The sequence below is a fragment of the Capra hircus genome, chromosome 17, assembly GCF_001704415.2.
Source record: "Capra hircus breed San Clemente chromosome 17, ASM170441v1, whole genome shotgun sequence".
Classification (NCBI taxonomy): domain Eukaryota; kingdom Metazoa; phylum Chordata; class Mammalia; order Artiodactyla; family Bovidae; genus Capra; species Capra hircus.
This window is the reverse complement of record NC_030824.1, coordinates 66,647,274-66,666,644: the sequence shown is the minus strand read 5'-3', so window position 1 is coordinate 66,666,644 and position 19,371 is coordinate 66,647,274. Positions and strand designations below refer to the sequence as shown.

The following is a 19,371-nucleotide window of genomic DNA, read 5'->3' as shown; positions in this document are numbered from 1 at the left end:
AACAGACATAGCTCCCATATGGAGGAATTCTAAACAATTTATGCAAGCGGAGCTTATTCTCCTTAATGACTTGCCTCCAAAGAGGGCGGTACGGAAAGAGGTAAGCAAAGAAGCTTCCAGTCGACAAACAGTAACTCAGCCAGGTGGTCAAGGTCAGCACTGAAGGGGTGTCAGGTTGACAGCCAACACCCTTGCTATATGACAAGAACGGCAATTTGTAACTGAGGTCTTCCTCCCCTATAACCTCAATCTAACCACAAGGAAAAACCTCAGACAACCCCAAATTGAAGGATGAACTCCTCAAAACTGCCATGGTTTCGAAAACAAGGGAACTCTGACCGACTGTCACAATGAAAAGGACCTTGAGACACGACAACTAAAAGTCATGTGGGTTCCTGGACAGGATCCTAGCACAGAGCACGTCAGGGGAAAACCAGGGAAATCTGAATCAAGCGTGGAGTTTAGTTCACAGTAACATACCCACATTGGTTTCTGAGTTGTGATCAATGGACCACAGTCACATAAGGGATTACCACTGGGGTAAACTGCGCCAAGGGCAGACAGGGAACTCTCTGTACCATCTTTACAGCTTTCCCATAAACCTACATCTATTCTAAAGCAAAAGGCTTAATTTAAAAGTAGCAAGAGGGACTTCTCTGGCAGTTCAGTGGTTAAGACTCCGTGCTTCCACGGCATGGGGACACAGGTTCCATCTCTGGTTGGGGAACTAAGATCCCTCATATTGCATGATGCAGCCAAAAAACACTTTTTTTAATTGAAAAAAAAAAAAAAAGGAGCAAGAGAATCTACGAGCTTTGAAAGTACTAAAAAATCTTCATTTTTAAAAAAGTTCCAACTGCACAGTAGAAGGTAAACGAACAGTAAGTACGTAGGTGACTGACCCATCACAGGATGTTAGACTTACAGAGAATTCATAGCGAAAACTCCAGAAGCAACATTTTCAGAAAATGGACACAGAGAAGGTTTTCTGGTTGCAGCATCCAACCTTCATCATGATCTTGCCTTTACACAAAAGGAAAAACACTCAACAACATCAACAACAGAAAAACCCAAGAGGCTTGAAGTCCAGCTAAAAGGAAAGCGACTAGGGATGAAGCAACAGCAAAGCGCTGGAATACTGGTCCTTGAGAAGACTGAAACATACAGATCGGGGTTGAGCCAGCAGGGAGTCATGATGAAGGAGTTCGGAAATCAGCTCGGCAGTGGCAGCCGGTGTTTTTTCAATGGAAGAGACTGAAGCAAGCTCTGTGGTGCCAAGCTGCAGACCGGCTAAAGTGCTGGGGGTTCCACGGATTTTGCCACAATTTTTTTAAATGGAGAAGAAAACAGAGTACACCACAGGTAGCACAGGTTAAGTGCTATTTTACAAATAAATTAGCAGGAGCACAGAGTCATACACCCCGTTAACTGCCTGTGGGTAGTAAGCAATCACACTGCAAAAGGCCTCTCACTAAGCTGCTGTCCGTAAGTCTGAAAGCCACTAACTCAACGCCCCCTACACCCGCACGCCAACTATCCATGTCAAAAGAGGAAGAGGGCAAAATCGACTCCATAGGTCTAAGTATGGCGGGAAACTGGTGAGAAGAAACTAGTTCTTATAAATAAGAAAGAAGCATCTGTGAAAGCAGAAATCCAGGGCAAAGGTACAAAGGACAAGGCCCCTGAAGACGCAGCCTGGCCTCCCTAGCCCACACCCTAGCTCACACTCACCCCCAAGCTCACAGTGCCTCCTGTCTCATCAAGTCTGAGATTCCTAGGAGGCAGTCAAGCAGAGTTCCCGGCTGCCCTGCACTAACCTTTCCCATCATATCATCGCTGATCCAGGCTTCTCTCCATCTCCACAACTGAGTCAACCCAAGTGCACCGCAGAACTGTCCACGCCCTCTGTCCCCACCGCTGCCAGCCAAGCTGGAACCACCGTCAGCACTCAGCTGTTCTTGCTCCCAGACCCTCAAACCAGACTGTGACAAACTTCAAGCTTTGACCCATATATTTAAGTAATCTCAAACATCTAAAATGTTACATATACTGTGAATCTAAATGTTTGCAAAAAATGTAATTTCTGACATATTGTAAATACTGGCAATTTTAATCAGACTCACACTTCTAAAATTATATTCAAAGGAATCTAAATACCACTGCAATAACTTTCATCATCATCAAAATATACAGATGGACTTCCCTGTATTGCTGGATATTCTCGCAAAAGGATTTTAACCTAAAATAGCTTTATGTTCAAAGCCTCTTTCAACAAAACTATGGGCTCAAATTGAGGTTTCAGGATTTTTTTAAATATCTTATGACCATAGGATCTAAGTGTTCATTTTTTTCTTGTGAATTATCATTATAATTTTATTAGCACACAACTGATCAAGAAATTTTACAAATTTTCATAGGTAATTGAACATAATTTTATCAAAACTGCATCCTTTAATGAGATGAATAAACTCTTTTCCCTTCTAATTGATTTATGTGAATATTACTGTTAGAATGAGACAAGTTTAATTAGCATCAATTTGTTCTTATTTTTCTTGTCCTTTTTTTTTTAATGCAAGCACTGAGAAAGTTTGCTCATATAGATGTGAATGGAAGAACAACCTTTGTTATAGCACTGTCCCTCCATGCTCTAACCTCCCTCAGCATTTTAGCCAAAAGTCTATCATTAAAAATAACTTTTAGGAGAAAATATTTGCAAACAAAGCACCTGACAAGGGATTTATCTCCAAAATATACAAACAGCTCATGCAGCTCAATATTGAGAAAACAAAAACCCCAATCAAAATATGGGTGAAAGATCTAAACAGACAGTCCTCCAAAGCACACATACAGATGGGCAACGAGCACTTGAAAATATGCTCAACATCACTAATTACTAGAGAAATGCAAATCAAAGTTATAATGAGGCATCAACTCATACCGGTCAGTATGGCCATCATCAAAAAAATCTACAAACAATAAATGCTAGAGAGGGTGTGGAGAAAAGGAAACTCTCTTACACTCTTGGTGGGAATGTAAATTGGTACAGTCATTGTGGAGAACAGTAACAGCTTTCGTTTTAAAAAACTACCATATGACCCAGCAATCCCACTCCTGGGCATACATCCAGAGAAAACCATAATTCAGAAAGATACATGCACCCCAATATCCACTGCAGTGCTATTTACAATAGACAGGACATGGAAGCAGCCTAAATGTCCATCAACAGAAGAACAGACACAGAAGATGCGGTGTACACACACGCGTACCAGGAAATATTACTCAGCCACAAAAAGGCACGACACTGCGCAATCTGCAGACAGGAGGATGGACACAGAGACTGTCATACAGAGGAAAGGAGTCAGACAGAAAGAGAAAAACACTGTATAGTATGGTTAATGTGGAAGCTAGAAAAATGATACAGATGCTCTTATCTGCAAAGCAGACACAGAGACACAGACACACAGATCGTATGGATACCAGGGAAAGAAGGGGGAGTGGGAAGAACTGAGAGACCAGGGTTGACATATATATACTACTGTGCATACAATCTGGAGGAGGGCGCGGCAGCCCACTCCAGTATTCCTGCCTAGAGAATCCCATGGACAGAGGAGCCCAGCGGGCTACAGTGCACAGGGCCCAGCTGGATGCGACTGAAGTGACTCAGCATGCACGCGTGCATGTGTGAAACTGGTAACCAATGAGGACCAAACCCGGAGCTCTGTGGTGACCTACCCGGGAAGGAAACCCAGAAAAAGGGCACGTAGGTGTATGCTTAGCTGACTCACTCTGCTATACAGAACACTGGACAGCAATGTTCTCTACAGCGTTCTAACACAACATCATAAAGCAACTATACTCCAGTAAAAATTAATAGAAAGAAACAGAACTTTTGATAGTCTAAACAACTGCCAATTTGGTTGGGTCCTCCTTCAAGTTTATAGAAAGTAAAGACGGGAAAACCACTAGAGTTACCAATGACCCTGTGATCCAATCAGAGTTAAATCATTTTCTCCTAACCAGTAACAGTATTTTAAACTGTCCCTCTGTCCAAGGTGAAGCACAAAGGAAAATGAGGCCCCTGTCAAAGGCATGCCTTTCTTCGGCAAAGCAGAGGAGTGAGATTGTGAGAGAAGAGGTGGGAAACGATGACCTGCAATCTCAGATCAGTTTCCGCACAGTACATGGATGCTGGGAATCCAGAAGCTGATTCTCTGCAACATATCCCGTTGCCCAGGCACCACTTAGAGAGTACTGAGGTCCTTCCAAGGCACCGGATATCCCAGTTTGACAACAGTGAACCAAGCGAGCCCTGGGACACTCTCTTAAAAAATGGAGTTTCCATCTTTTGATTTGCCGGCCACTTTTAACCACTCACCTCACACTTAGAAAAATAAAGCTGCATCTCGTCCCTGTGGCCTCCTCTCAGGTCCCGCCTCACCCCTTATCCTACAGAACCGCACTGGCCGCCTCCAGGCCCCTGCGCCGCCTCCAGTGCCTCCCACCGCGGGCCCTGGCACCCTCCCTTCCTTCCACCCAGCACGTGGCTGCTCCCACGCATTCCCACACTTCAGCTCCAGCGTCACCTCCGACCACCTGTCCCCGTGACCCACCTCACTCATCTCTCCCACAGCAGCTGAATTACTGATAGTTCTTATTATCAACATAACTATTTTGCTTTATTTACAGTAATGTCTGACTTCCCTACTGCACACAAGCAGGTCTTAGTCAAAGTGTTATGTGCGGCTTCCAGCACCGTGATGACCAACAGGTGTGTGTAGTCAGAACAGAGCGTGTACAGCACGGAGCGTGCAAGGGCGTCACAGGAGCGTGAAGTTGGGACGGGGGATGTCTCCAGAGCTTTCCGTGCAACTTCATTTGGAAACAAAACCGTGCTATTAGAGAGTCCAGATACCCCAAATGTCAAAAAGAAAGGTTTCTCACAGGTACTATTAAATACATAAACACATATTCCAAGATGTTCGGCAGCATCCAAAGCGGGCAGGGAGATTACCCGGATTCGCTCCCATCCTTTCCTTACCTCTGATCTTGAGACTGCTCCTCTGTGTCGTCTTCAGAATCACCCTATTGAGAAAGAATATGCTTTAACAGCTGTTTCAGAGAAACACTCCATCTCCCCCCCCCAAAAATAAAAACTTCTTCAAATCCCACGAGGGTGATGAACTTGTCTAAAACAGTGCCTGCCACACAGCACACACTCAATAAATACTCGCTGGAAAAAACAATGAGACTAAAATGCCGCCACTGACAGCCAGACCCTGCAGATGTGCCCTGCAAGCAGACAGCCTACCTGTTTAAAACTGCCACCAAAGCACAGTCTCAAAGCTGGCTGGACACCACTCTTCTCTCCAAGAGCCTTTTTCTGATGTTCAAGTTTAATTGCACAAGACAAAGTTTAATGATAATTAAAATCCCCAAATACAAAAGCTGTACTGAATAGCTCAGAATCCCCTATATGAACACCCGATATACGTCGACTCCAACATAAAGAAGCTGGCCATGCTATAAGTGGCATAAACATTGCACTCCGATCCACTTCCAGAATCTCCGCGACCTACCATGCCACGCTGCGGCCAGAAGACACACACCAAGAGGGTAAAAAGAGAAGGCACTCGCAACAGGAGCAAAGGGCAGACCCAGCTCAACGCTGCGTGGGTGGATGCGGGCACTCATGCCCTTGCTTTCTGTCCTCTCCCAAAGCCTCACCACGGGCAGCTTTCTATCCAGCCCTCCTCCTCCTCCGTACCCCACCCCCAGCCCCCCGCTCTCCCCACCCTGCCTCCCGAGCCCAGACCTCCATGCACTAACGCCCTCTGACTGTTAACCTGCTCCTGGAGCCACAGGGCCCAAATCCCTGTCTGTAGCCCCAACCTCTCACTTAAATACGTTTAGATCAATGCCCACCTTCCTATGAAAGCTGAGGCTCAAACAAGCTAGGTCAGACCCCACAGGACAGGCAGGACCAGTTAACTTAGCTGCAGCCCCACCACCAAACAGCTCCAGGGTCTACACACCATCTCCCCGGAAACAGCCACACCAGACTCGCAACGTCAGGGGTGCCTGCCAAGGGCCCACTCATGTCCAGGAGGCCATCACACCCCCTGACCCCGGGCAAACCCGTCACCTCCAAGCAGAGGATCTGTCCCCTCAGCAGACCTGTCCTTCTCCACCCCTTCTGCCTGCAAATGAGCCCGAGCCATCAGCACCCAGGCCTACATGACCACTGCAACAGGCTTTCCCGGCTATGGAAGGCTGCTGCCTTTCCGGGACGTGAAGAAAAGGAAACCCTCCTCTACCGCTGGTGGGAATGGGCGTCACAGAGAGTATTAACAGAGGTTTCTCAAAAAGCTAAAAACAGAACTAACATATGCCCAGCAGTTCCACTCTTGAGTATACATCTGAGAAAAACAAAAACACTGATTTGAAAAAGATACATGCACCCCAGTGTTCACAGCACCTCTATTCCCAAGAGCTAAGATATGGACACAGCCCAAATGCCCATCAACAGATGAACGGATGAAGATGTGATACACACACACACACACACACACACACACACACACACACACACACACACACACGGAATACTACTCAGCCATAAAAAATGAAAATAAGACAGAGAAAGACAAATACTGTATGATATCACTTGCATGTGGAATCTAAAAAAATTACAACTAGGAAATTAAAAAAAAAAACACGCTGATATAGAGGAGAAACTAGGAGTCGGCACCGGAGAGGGACAAGATGGGGGCAGAAGAATCACTTCAATTTATCTAACACTGACATTAGTTATACCTCAGTAAAAAAAATTTAAAGATTGCCACTGAGTCTGCATACAAAATCAGACAGAAGGAGAAAAGATATCTATGTTAACACATATGCGTGGGATCTAAAACAATGGTGTAGATGAACCAAATAAGCAGAGCAGGAACAGAGATGCTGACATAGAAAACGGACTCGCGGCCACGTGGGGTGGGTGTGGGGAGGAATCGGGACAGTAGGGCTGACAGATATATATACCACCATGTGTAAATCCGACTGCTAGTGGGAAGCTGCTGTATACACGGAAGCTTAGCTTGGTGCTCTGAGATGACCTAGAGAGGTGGGAGGGTGGGAGGCTCAAGAGGGCAGGGATGCATGAATACATATAGCTGATTCTTCACCACTGGAGACACGGGTTCAATCCCTGGATCAAGAAGATCCCCTGGAATAGGAAATGGCAACTGCCTCCAGAGGAGGCTAGTGGGCTACAGTCCATGGGGTTGCAGACAGTCAGACATGACTGAGCAACTCAGTACGAACACACAGTCACACACACACAGCTGATTCACTTCACTGTACAGCAGAAACTAACACAGTATTGTAAAGCAATTATACTCCAATAAAAAAATAATAATATTTTAACAAAGAAAAAGACTGCTACATTCAACCCATCCTGTGTGTCAGTTACTGTGTGGCCCATCTTCTTCAACATCAGTCATTACTTACAGACCCAGCAGTCAAGGTCACCACGTTAATCTCTGCTCAAGAACCTGGCTCCAAGCTCCTGAACTGGGAACTGAGCAACCGACACTTGCCTTTGACACATTCACCCCAATCTCTACAGCCACACTTCAGCAGGGCTCTGGCTGCCATTCAAAACACAAGCATAAAACACGCCCCCCTGTGACAGTGTGTTAATGCAGGGCTCCAAGTGGACCACTGCAAAGAAACAGAAGAAAACAACAGAATGGGAAAGACCGGAGATCTCAAGAAAATTAGAGATATGAACGGAATATTTCATGCAAAGATGGGCCCAATAAAGGACAGAAACAGCAGAAGAGATTAAGAGGTGACAAGAATACACAGAACTATACAAAAAAGGTCTTATGATCTAGATAATCAAGATGGTGTGGTCACTCACCTAGAGCCAGACACACCAGAGCAGGAAGTCAAGTGGGCCTTAGGAAGCATCACTACAAACAAAGTTACTGGGGGTGACGGAATTCCAGCTGAGTTATTTCAAATCCTATAAGATGATGCTGTGAAAGCACCGCCCTCAATGTGCCAGCAAATTTGGAAAACTCAGCAGTGGCCACAGGACTGGAAAAGGTCAGTTTTCACTTCAATCTCCAAGAAAGGCAATGCCAAAGAATGCTCAAACGACCGCACAATTGCACTCATCTCACACACTAGCATAGAGAAGGCAATGGCACCCCACTCCAGTACTCTTGCCTGGGAACTCCCATGGACGGAGGAGCCTGGCAGGCTGCAGTCCATGGGGTCGCTAAGAATCGGACACGACTGAGAGACTTCACTTTCACTTTCCACTTTCATGCATTGGAGAAGGAAATGGCGACCCACTCCGGTGTTCTTGCCTGAAGAATTCCAGGGACGGGGAGCCTGGTGGGCTGCCGTCTATGGGGTCGCACAGAGTCGGACACGACTGAAGCGACTCAGCAGCCGCAGCAGCAGCAGCACACGCTAGCAAAGTCATGCTCAAATTCTCCAAGCCAGGCTTCAACAGTACGTCAGCTGTGAACCTCCAGATGTTCAAGATGGATTTAGAAAAGGCAGAGGAACCAGAGATCAAATTGCCAACATCCACTGGATCACAGAAAAAGACAGACAGTTCTTGCTTTTTGTTAGTTTCCTACTTTACTGACTACACCAAAGCCTTTGACTGTGTGGATCACAACAGACTATGGAAAATTCTTCAAGAGATGGGAATACCAGACCACCTGATCTGCCTCCTGAGAAATTTGTATGCAGGTCAAGCAGCAACAGTTAGAACTGGACATGGAACAGACTGGTTCCAAATCAGGAAAGGAGTACCTTAAGGCTGCATATTGTCATCCTGTTTATTTAACTTATATGCAGAGTACATCACGCAAAATACGGACTGGATGAAGCATAAGCCAGAATCAAGATTGCCGGGAGAAATATCAATAACCTCAGATATGCAGATGACACCACCCTTATAGCAGAAAGTGAAGAACTAAAGAGCATCTGGATTTCTGAAAGTAAAAAGAGGAGAGTCAAAAAGTTGGCTTAAAACCCAGCATTCAGAAAATTAAGATCATGGCATCCAGTCCCATTAGTACATGGCAAACAGATAGGGAAACAATCACAGACTATTTTGGGGGCTCCAAAATCAGATGGTGACTGCTTCCATGAAATTAAAGGACGCTTACTCCTTGGAAGAAAAGCTATGATCAACCTAGGCAGCGTATTAAAAAGCAGAGACACCACTTTGCCAACAAAGGTCCATCTAGTCGCAAAGCTATGGTTTTTCCAGTATTCATGTATGGATGTGAGAGCTGCACTATAAAGAAAGTTGAGCACCGAAGAATAGACACTTTTGAACTGTGGTGCTGGAGAAGACTCTTGAGAGGAGACTCTTGGAGAAGACTCTGCAAGGAGATCCAACCAGTCCATCCTAAAGGAAATCAGTCCTGAATATTTATTGGAAGGACTGATGCTGAAGATGAAACTCCAGTACTTTGGCCACCTAATGCAAAGAACTGACTCACTAGAAAAGACCCTGATGCTGGGAAAGATTGAAGGTGGGAGGAGAAAGGAACAACAGAGGATGAGATGGTTGGATGGCTCACCGACTCGATGGACATGAGTTTGCGTAAGCTCCGGGAGTTGGTGATGGACAGGGAAGCCTGGCATGCTGCAGTCCATGGGGTCGCAAAGAGCATGACTGAGCAACAGAACTGAACCAACATGTCCATCCCAAGCTCCCTAACTATCCCTTCCCCTCATCCTACCCCCTGGCAAGCATAAGTTCATTCTCTAAGTCTGTAAATGCCTGTTTTGTAAAGCAGTTAATTTTATCATTTCTTTCTAGATTCCACATATAAAGGATATCACACGATATTTCTTCTCTAACTTCACTCAGGGACAGTTTAGGTCCATCCATGTTGCTGCGCATGGCACTGTTTCACTCTTTTTGATGCTGAGTAACAGCACATTGCACGCAGGTAGCACATCCTCCTGAGGCACTCCCCGGCTGGTGGACACTGAGGCTGCGTCCATGTCTTGGCTAGTGTAAACAGTGCTGCAAGGAGCGCTGGGGAGCACGCATCCTTTCAGATCACGTTTTTCTCTTGATACTCACCCAGGAGTGGGACTGCAGAGTCATAGGCCTACCCTGACCTCTTCCATTAAAACTGTAATTCCTACTGTCCAAGCCTTCCTCCAGTCTGCCACCCCAGTATCACTGACGCCCTTCTAACAGATACATAACTTACAATTTTTTTTGTTTCCCATTCATCATCCATATGCCTCCATTAAACAGGCAGCTCAGTGCGGGCAGTGGTTTTCTTTCCTTGTTCTCTGTGACAGCCCCAGCACCTCAAACAGTGCTCAGCCCACAGGATGTGCGTCATAAATGTCTGCGAGGCTGAGTACAGTCTGTTTCCTAAATACTAGTGAGTATTGCCCCATACCTGTCAGAAGGCTATTATCAAAAAGGCAAAAGATCACAAAGGTTGGAGAAGATGTGGAGAAAAGGGAACCCTCAGGCACTGTTGGTGGGATGTAACGTGGTGCAGCCACTATGGAAAACAATATGGAGGTTCCACAAAAAATTAAAACCAGAACTACCATATGATCCAGCAATTCCATGTCTGAGATTCATCCAAAGAAACTAAAACACTAACTTGAAAAGATATATATATATATATACACAAATCTAAGTTCACTGAAGCCTTACAGTAGCCAACACAAAGACGCAACCTAAGATGCAATCTAAGTGCCCACTGATAGATGGATGAAGAACATGTGATGTGTATACACGCTGGAATACTACTCAGTCATATTTAAAAAATGAAATCTTGCCATGTGTAACATGAACAGACTGTGAGGGCACTATGCAAGGCGAAATAAGTCAAAGACAGACCAGATTCCATATGATCTCACTTATTTGTGGAATCTTTAACAAACAAAACTAAACAGAAAAACAGAACACCAAGTTCACAGATACAGGGAATAGACCGGTGGTTCCCAGGGGCAGGGGGATGGGGGTTGGGCAAAATGAATGAAGGCTGTCAAAAGGTGCACAAGACTTCCTTTATCAAATGAGTAACTTGTCACAAGGATATAATGTAGAGCCTGGTGACCACACTAAATAATATTGTACAGCATATTTGAAATTGGCTGAGAGAGTAAATCTTAAAAGTTCTCATCACAAGAAAAACATTTTTGTTACTAGCTATGGTAATAGAGCTTAACTAGACTTATTGAAGACTTCCCCGGTGGTGCAGTGGTTGGGACTCCAGGCTTCCGATACAGGGGGTGCGGGTTCAATCCCTAGTTGGTGAAGGAAGGTCCATATGGCATGGGCAAAAACTAACAAATAAATAAAAGTAAACTAGACTGTGGTGATCATTTGTCAGTAGCTCCAAATATAGAATCATTACGGTGTAAACCTAGAACTCACGGAACGTTTTATATCAATTATAGCTCAACAGCCTTCCCTGGTTTTTTCCAATTAAAAATGTTAATAGCAGTAGATATAACTATTTTTTAAAACTCAGTTAAGCAAATATTTAAAATTTGAAACTGAACATCCAATTATTTCTCTTAAGACACGGGCACTTTATCAGCACCACAGTATTTTTCTGGTCAGACGGTGTAAAACTCATACAGGAGCAAGAGCGCCAAAAGCCCAATCTCACACTGAACATCTCCAGGGTTCAAATTCCACGACTGCTACGTGCTTATCACCTTGGACAAGTTACTTAACCGCTGTAGGGTCTCAATTTTCTCATCTGAAATCGGCTCTCAACACTTCATAGCTTCTGGAGTCTTAGCATGAGTTAACATCCAAGGGTGTTATAGAATGGGAAAGACTAGAGATCTCTTCAAGAAAATTATACAGACACCAAGGGAACATTTCATGCAAAGATGGGCACAATAAAAGACAGAAATGGTATGGACCTAACAGAAGCAGAAGATATTAAGAAGAGGTGGCAAGAATACACAGAAGAACTGTACAAAAAAGATCTTCATGACCCAGATAATCACGATGGTGTGATCACTCACCTGGAGCCAGACATCCTGGAATGTGAAGTCAAGTGGGCCTTGAGAAGCATCACTACGAACAAAGCTAGTGGAGGTGATGGAATTCCAGTTGAGCTATTTCAAATCCTGAAAGATGATGCTGTGAAAGTGCTGCACTCAATAAGCCAACAAATTTGGAAAACTCAGCAGTGGCCACAGGACTGGAAAAGGTCAGTTTTCACTTCAATCCCAAAGAACAGCAATGCCAAAGAATGCTCAAACTACCGCACAATGGCATTCATCTTACACGCTAGCAAAATAATGCTCAAAATTCTCCAAGCCAGGCCAACAGTACGTCAACTGTGAACTTCCAGATGTTCAAGCTGGATTTAGAAAAGGCAGAGGAACCAGAGATCAAACTGCCAACATCCACTGGATCACGGAAAAAGGCAGACAGTTCTTGCTTTTTGTTAGTCTCCTGCTTTACTGACTACACCAAAGCCTGACTGCGTGAATCACAAAAAACTGTGGAAAATTCTTAAGAGAGATGGGAATACCAGACCACCTTACTTGCCTCCTGAGAAATCTGTATGCAGGTCAAGAAGCAACAGTTAGAACTGGACATGGAACAACGGACGGGTTCCAAATAGGGAAAGGAGTACATCAAGGCTGTACATTGTCACCCTGCTTATTTAATTTATATGTAGAGTACATCGTGTGAAATGCCAGGCTGGATGAGCACAAACTAGAACCAAGATGGCTGGGAAAAATATCAATAACCTCAGATATTCAGATGATACCACCCTTATGGCAGAAAGTGAAGAAGAACTAAAGAGCTTCTTAATGAAAATAAAAGAGGAGAGTAAAAAAGCTGGCTTAAAACTCAACATTCAAAAACCTAAGATCATGGCATCCAGTTCCATCATGGCAAACAGATGGGGAAACAATGACAGACTTTATTTTCTTGGACTTCAAAATCACTGCAGATGGTGACTGCAGCCATAAAATTAAAAGACGCTTGCCCCTTTGAAGAAAAGCTATGACAAACCTAGACAGTATATTAAAAAGCAGAGACATTACTTTGCCTACAAAGATCTGTCTAATCAAAGCTATGGTTTTTCCAGTGGTCGTGTATGGATGTGAGAGTTGGACCATAAGGAAAGCTGAGGGCCAAAGAATTGATGCTTTTGAACTGCGGTGTTGGAGAAGACTCCTGAGAGTCCCTTGGACTGCAAGGAGATCCAACCAGTCCATCCTAAAGGTATCAGTCCTGAATGTTCATTGGAAGGACTGATGCTGAAGCTGAAACTCCAGTACTTTGGCCACCTGATGCAAAGAGCTGACTCACTGGAAAAGACCCTGATGCTGGGAAAGAGTGAAGGCAGGAGGAGAAGGGGCCGACAGAGGATGAGATGGTTGGATGGCATCACCGACTCGAGGGACATGAGTTTGAGCAAGCTCCAGGAGTTGGTGATGGACAGGGAGGCCTGGCGTGCTGCAGTCCATGGGGTCACAAAGAGTCAGACACAACTGAGTGACTGAACTCAAGAACTCGAGGGTTTTTAAACAATGCCAACAGTATTTATCCCATGTTAGTATTTTTTGACATTAACAGTGGAATCTGATGCAACCAAAAATAAACCTCTGTGACAAAAAGCTTTCCAAATAGGAGGCGGTGCTTCCTGGCCTGGAGCAAGAGGCTATTTCCTTAGTACCTGAGATACTCACTCTGCCATTTCCTGCTTCACTTTCCACCCCTTTCCGTTATCTACACGCTCAGGCTCAAGAGGGTAAAATAAACAAGCTGTGGGATCTTTAAAGGCAGAAATGTTTCTTATTCAACACTGTACTATCTGAACCCGGGTCAGCTGTTTGCTAGATGGACCAACCAGGCCAGAAGAGTGTGGCCTCCCCATCCCATCCCGTCCCACGCCGCCCCATCCCGTCCCATGCCATCCCAGACCAACACGCTCCTGGACCAGGTAACAGCTGCTCCTCCTCAGCAGCCATGTTCATGGCTCAGACCTTATGAGTGAGGCTTCTCACCCCAGCAAAGGCTGACGAGCCTAAATTAATAAATTCTAGATTGCCCTTCTTGCTCCTAGAACAGAAATGTGAGTATTAAGAAGAACTCAATGCCTAAGGTAGTCCATCGGCCATCTTTGAGAAAGACTAACCTCCTAAACAGAGAACTAGAGACGCTGACCACTGCTCCTCTTTCAGCAGGAAGAACCCCGAATGTCCACTGTAGACACAGCATCGTTGCCACAATGGGGCCACCGAGCGTAGATGCCCAGACTCTCTTAAGGGAAACCCAATTAGGGCAACAAGGCATACACAATAGAAAGAAAACAAATCTATACACTCAAAGAACTCAAAGAGGTAAGAGAAATGTAGATCGTGCCAATGCCAAGGTAGGGGTCAGGAAGGGCCAGTCTTGGACAAACAGCAAGGCAACAGAATTCGTGCTTTCATTCAACAGACCCGTGTTGGGCCTAGCTAGCCAAGGGGCAGATGAGCGTCCCCGAGGACCGAGCGAGGCCGGGGACAAGGTCAGATCACAAAAGGCCTCAGGCCCAGAGTAGGTCCAGCGGTTCACAGGGAATCCCAGAAGTTTCTGACCTTGGAGGAAGAGTAAGAAGGTGCACAAAGCAGTGTCTTGCACACACGCAACTACTTCTTGGCAATAAAATATCTGACGAAAGCATTTGCTTGGGAGTTGGCATGGTGAAAGCCTGGATGAAGCACAATCAGAGGAGAGGGAAAATTCTGTAAATCTAACCGTCAAATAATGTGTTTTCTTCTCCCTTCTTGTTATCAACACAGATCAAGTTTTAATGTCCTTAGATCAAAATATTTTACAAAACAAGAGTATATAACAAAAAGATATGAATAATATAACTTATGTATGCAATTGCTGGGCACAGAATAAGTGTGAGGTGCTCAGTTGTGTCTGACTCTTCAACCCCATGGGCTGCAGCCTGCCAGGCTCCTCTGTCCATGGGATTCTCCAGGCAAGAATACTGGAGTGGGTTGCCATTCCCGTCTCCAGGGGATCTTCCCCACCCAGGGATCGAACCCAGGTCTCCTGCACTGCAGGCAGACTCCTGCAAGAGTCTGAGCCACTATGCAATTGCTAGGCACATACTATTGCTCAGTTATCCGCACTGGCTCAGCCCCTTCAAAGCAGGAAAGCTGTTCCACACTCTCCAGTGACAAAATATAGGGGTCAGATGAGACTACTGCCACAATAGGAAACCTGTATTAAGCACTCACTAAGTTTAAGGCACTTAATCAGCACAAAATCCTGAGATCAGCACCACTATTAACCCCGTTTTGCGGATGAAGAAACAGAGGACAGAGAGGTGGGAAGAATGGAGCCCCGAGTCAAACCCTGGAGGTCTGGCAGTTTATAACAACTCAATTATATCCGGCTTTACTAATGGTGCATTATTCAAGTTCTTGGTCCGTTAAGAGAACCATTAGAAAAAGAAAAAAGGCCCAATCGACAGAAAAACATTTCCAAAAGAGATACCTGTGCAAATAACAAGTGTCGGCCAGTGTTAGTATTCAATTTCGTAATACCACATCTTCGGACACTCCTATTTGACCAATCACTGACAAATCTTAGCTTCTGAAGCCATCTTTAAGTCTTCCTGAAAGCAACCCAACTTACAAATTCATTAAGCAGAAAACCTTCAAATTTAAATAACACCTATAAATAGTCTACTTTGAACTGACTCCATAACACACGAGGGAACTTTTTCTGAAAAAATTCAAACTACTTTGAAAAGAATTCCCTAAAAATAACTCTCTCCAGAATTCTCTGCAGTTTACACTTATACTGACACACACACACACACACACACACACACGTCCATGTGCCATTTAGATAGATATGCAGCTTAGATAGATAAATATAAATAGACCCACATCTATCCTTACCCCTACCCAGGTACATGCACGGTAAAACAACTTCAAAAAAATACACATACACACAGAGATGAAATATTTAGAAAATAATTTTGAACATCAGTTTCACTTTCATTACAGCTTTGATTAAAATAGCTTAGGTATAAACGCTTCCATAGAGAACATTCCAGAGGGACAGCTTCTAAAATTCTAACACTACTTTACCAAAACAAACTATATTACACATATCAACAAAACCAGAAATTAAGAATTAAACAAAATCACTTTGGAGCCTATAAATAAAATCATTCATCATATCAGAGATAGACATTTCCACCTCTGAGGACAGTGACTGAGCTTTCAACTACTGCTGTCAACAAATGAAAGTCTATAATTTACTTTCCTTTCAGTCAGGGTTGGCTTTCAACACTAACCAGTTAAGAGGTAGAGGGTACAATTGAGTAAAAATGCAAATATGCATAGATATACGCCAGTGCTTCTCAACCCAGGCAATTCTGCTCCCGAGAGACATTTGGCAATGTCTGGAGACATTTTTAGCTGTTACAGATTGGGGAGGAGGGAGGGACAAGGGGGAGAGAGAAGTAAGAGCCATGGCTGGCATCTAGTGGATAGGGGCAGATGCTCTAACAGCACGCCAGCCCCCGACAATCAAGAATTTTCCAGCCCCGAATGTTACTAACACCTCTGTTGAAAACTCTGATATACACAAATATGACCATACTTTATTTGTTAAAAGTAAATATGTCAAATGTTAAGTATGGTTCTCTCATCAGGAACTGAATGATTCCTAGTTTGTTCTTTTTATCTTACTGCATTTTTTAACACTACACATTTGCCATTTACAGTGGGGCCGGGGAGCGGGGATCCATTTAGGAGTAAACTTTTAAGAGAAGGACAAACTGTTTGATCCCTATCCCGACAGGACTTTTTCTCCAAGGACTGGTTTTATGTAGCACCCTGGCCTTCAGCGAAGGGTCAGGAAATTTTTCCTCTAAAAAAATTACCTTCTCCACCTTGAAGCTGTTATTCATCAGCCCTGTATTAAAACGAATATTCCAAATATCTAGCAGCACTCCGAAATGTAAAACTGCACAGCGTCACCAGTCAATTTCCAGCTACATATCCTGTTTTCTAAACAGCCACAAGAGACAACATAGAATTAAGTGCTACCACCAATGGAGGAAGTAATGAACGTCCTCGAAACTACCGCACACAAACTGCCTATTCCCTGAGGATTCAAACCACTCCCCCACCTCCCCAAAACATGGATCTCCCATGCTGGGCATGCATACTGTCGCTGCTTAAAGACAGTCGACAATATTATATTTAAAAATGTACATCTGCAGTCAATGAAAATTTCTCAATTTCTCCTAAAGTTAAAAAACCTTAAACACAAAGGCTTTGCCTTACTCTTTGGCACTGGTAAACCCTGCATGATGCCAAATGTCCAGCCAATCTTCACCAACGGTTTTTCCACGTGCCATCATTATGTCGCGAGGGGTGGGAGTGGGGACACTAAATACGAGTTCTTGATAAGAGGCTGTATTTTAACACAAATTAAAGGCACTTGGAAAAGATCACCATCCTTTAAAGTCCCATCTTCATCCAAACAAAGCATTTCTGCAATAAACCCTGCATCTTCCGGTGGTCCTCAGGCACAGAGCAGGCTCACCGAGAGATCAGGGCACGGGCCCCTCGCCCACCCTGGACCACCGCCGGCCGAGGGGCCGGCCCTGTCCCTGGGCACCGGCGCCGCGGGCCGCGGCCCTGCTGAGGTGGCCTCGGCTCCCACCTCCTGAACTTGGGGCCGGCGTGACTCACGCCCTGTCACATGGCGCGGGAGGAGGCCGCGCAGGCCACCGTGGCCAGGTGTTCAGGCTCGGCCCGACCGTTTATTTGTCTTGCAAAGTGGCTCGAGCGCCCGCGCGGCGGGGGGGCCGCGGCCTCGGAGCCTCCCCCCCTCCCCCCGCCCCGCTCCCCGCAGCCGCCCTGTCACCTCGGCCGTCCTCACCTGAGTGGGCAGCAGGAGTTCCCCTTCCTCCGCCTGCCACAGCTCCACCACGTTCGGCATGGGCTCGATCGCTGCACCAACACCAAAAGACACACCGCGGGTTTAATGCACGGAAAAGAAACGCTTCCTGTTTCCCGATCGTCTCCTCCGTGCACCCGCCTCACCAAAACAAGCCTCCCTTCCCTTCCAGAAGCGGAGGCCACCCGAGGAGCCAGCCGCGGAGCAGAACACAATGCACCCGGTGGGAGCCGGCAGCCCCTCGGACTGTGAGAAGACGGCGTGCGGGCTCGCGGGCTCTCGCGCTGGGGGGAAGGCAGGCCACCCCGCGGGACCCCAGCTCCGCATCCCGTAGCAGCTGCGGCGGGCGAGTGCGGGACGCGGCCCTGGCGGCCGGGCTCCGGGAACAAAGCTGCAGGAAACCGGGCCGCGGCGGGGCCCCAGCGCGCGCCACACAAAGCGGGGGCTGCGCCCGGGGCGCCCGGGGCCCGCGCACAAAGGCTCCGGGGCGCGCGCGGCTAGCGGTCCGCGCCGCGGTCCCCGAGCCCCGCGACTGCCCAGCTTTCGGATGGCCGGGGGCGCGGGAGCGGACGCCGCGGGGAGCGGAGGGCACCAGCCCGGAATTGCAGCCGCTCTTCTTCCCCCTTTCCCGTTCCTCCCCTCGCCCTCTTACAGATCTCAGCGGTTCCCCCAAAAGAAAGAGGGGGGGCGGGGTGGAGAGGGGAGCCCGCGGAGCGGCGCCAGGCTGACCTTGTCCCTGAGCCCCTCCCGGGCGGCCGCAGGGCAGGAGAACGTGGAAGACGCCCAGCAGGAGGTTCACGGCCGCGGCGGTGCGGCGGTAGCAGCCGGGCTGCGGGCGTCGGGGCCCCGCCATGCTGCTGCTCGCGCTCCTCTCGGCTGCTCGCCGCGCTCGCCGCCCGCTCGCTGGCGCCCCGGCCGCCTCGCCCGGGCCCGCCCCCGCGCCGCCCGCCCGCCCCGCCCCGCGCCGCCGCGCCGCCCCCGCCCCGCCGCCGCCGCAGCTGCTGCCGGCCCGCCTCGGGCGCGCCGCTGGCTCCGCGCGTGTGCGCCACAGATAGGGAGGGACGGAACGCCGAGGGGCGCGGGGAACGCGGACAATGCGAACGCCGCGGCCGCCGCCCCGCCCCGCGCGGAGAGCACGGCCGTGGGCCCGGCCCGAGGCCCCTCGGCGGCCGCCTCCCCGAGGCGGGGGCTCCGGGCATTTTCCGCGACCGTGACAGGGGCTCTGAGAGCCGGCGGGAGGGCTCCCGGGCCACTGTCGCCAGGAACTTTGGGGTGGTTTCCGCTTGGTTTGGGCACGCGGGCCACGATCGCGTTATGACCCACAGGGACGCCCGGTGGTGGTGGGTGGTGGGATGAGGAGTCGCCCAGCGGGAGGCCCTGGACAGGATGTTAGTGGAAAT

At 47.2% G+C, this 19,371-nt stretch overlaps 1 protein-coding gene across 1 annotated transcript in view; it reads right to left on the bottom strand.

Annotated features, from left to right (window-relative positions):
• Nucleotides 1–18,880, bottom strand: part of KIAA0922 (KIAA0922 ortholog) — a 172,919-nt gene extending 154,039 nt beyond the window's left edge. The window contains exons 1-3 of the mRNA XM_018061620.1: nt 18,701–18,880; nt 17,954–18,024; nt 5,039–5,082 (exon numbers count right to left, since the gene is read on the bottom strand). Of these exons, the coding sequence (XP_017917109.1) occupies nt 5,039–5,082; nt 17,954–18,024; nt 18,701–18,824 (239 nt within the window). The 5' untranslated portion in view covers nt 18,825–18,880. The remainder of the gene's footprint in view (nt 1–5,038; nt 5,083–17,953; nt 18,025–18,700) is intronic.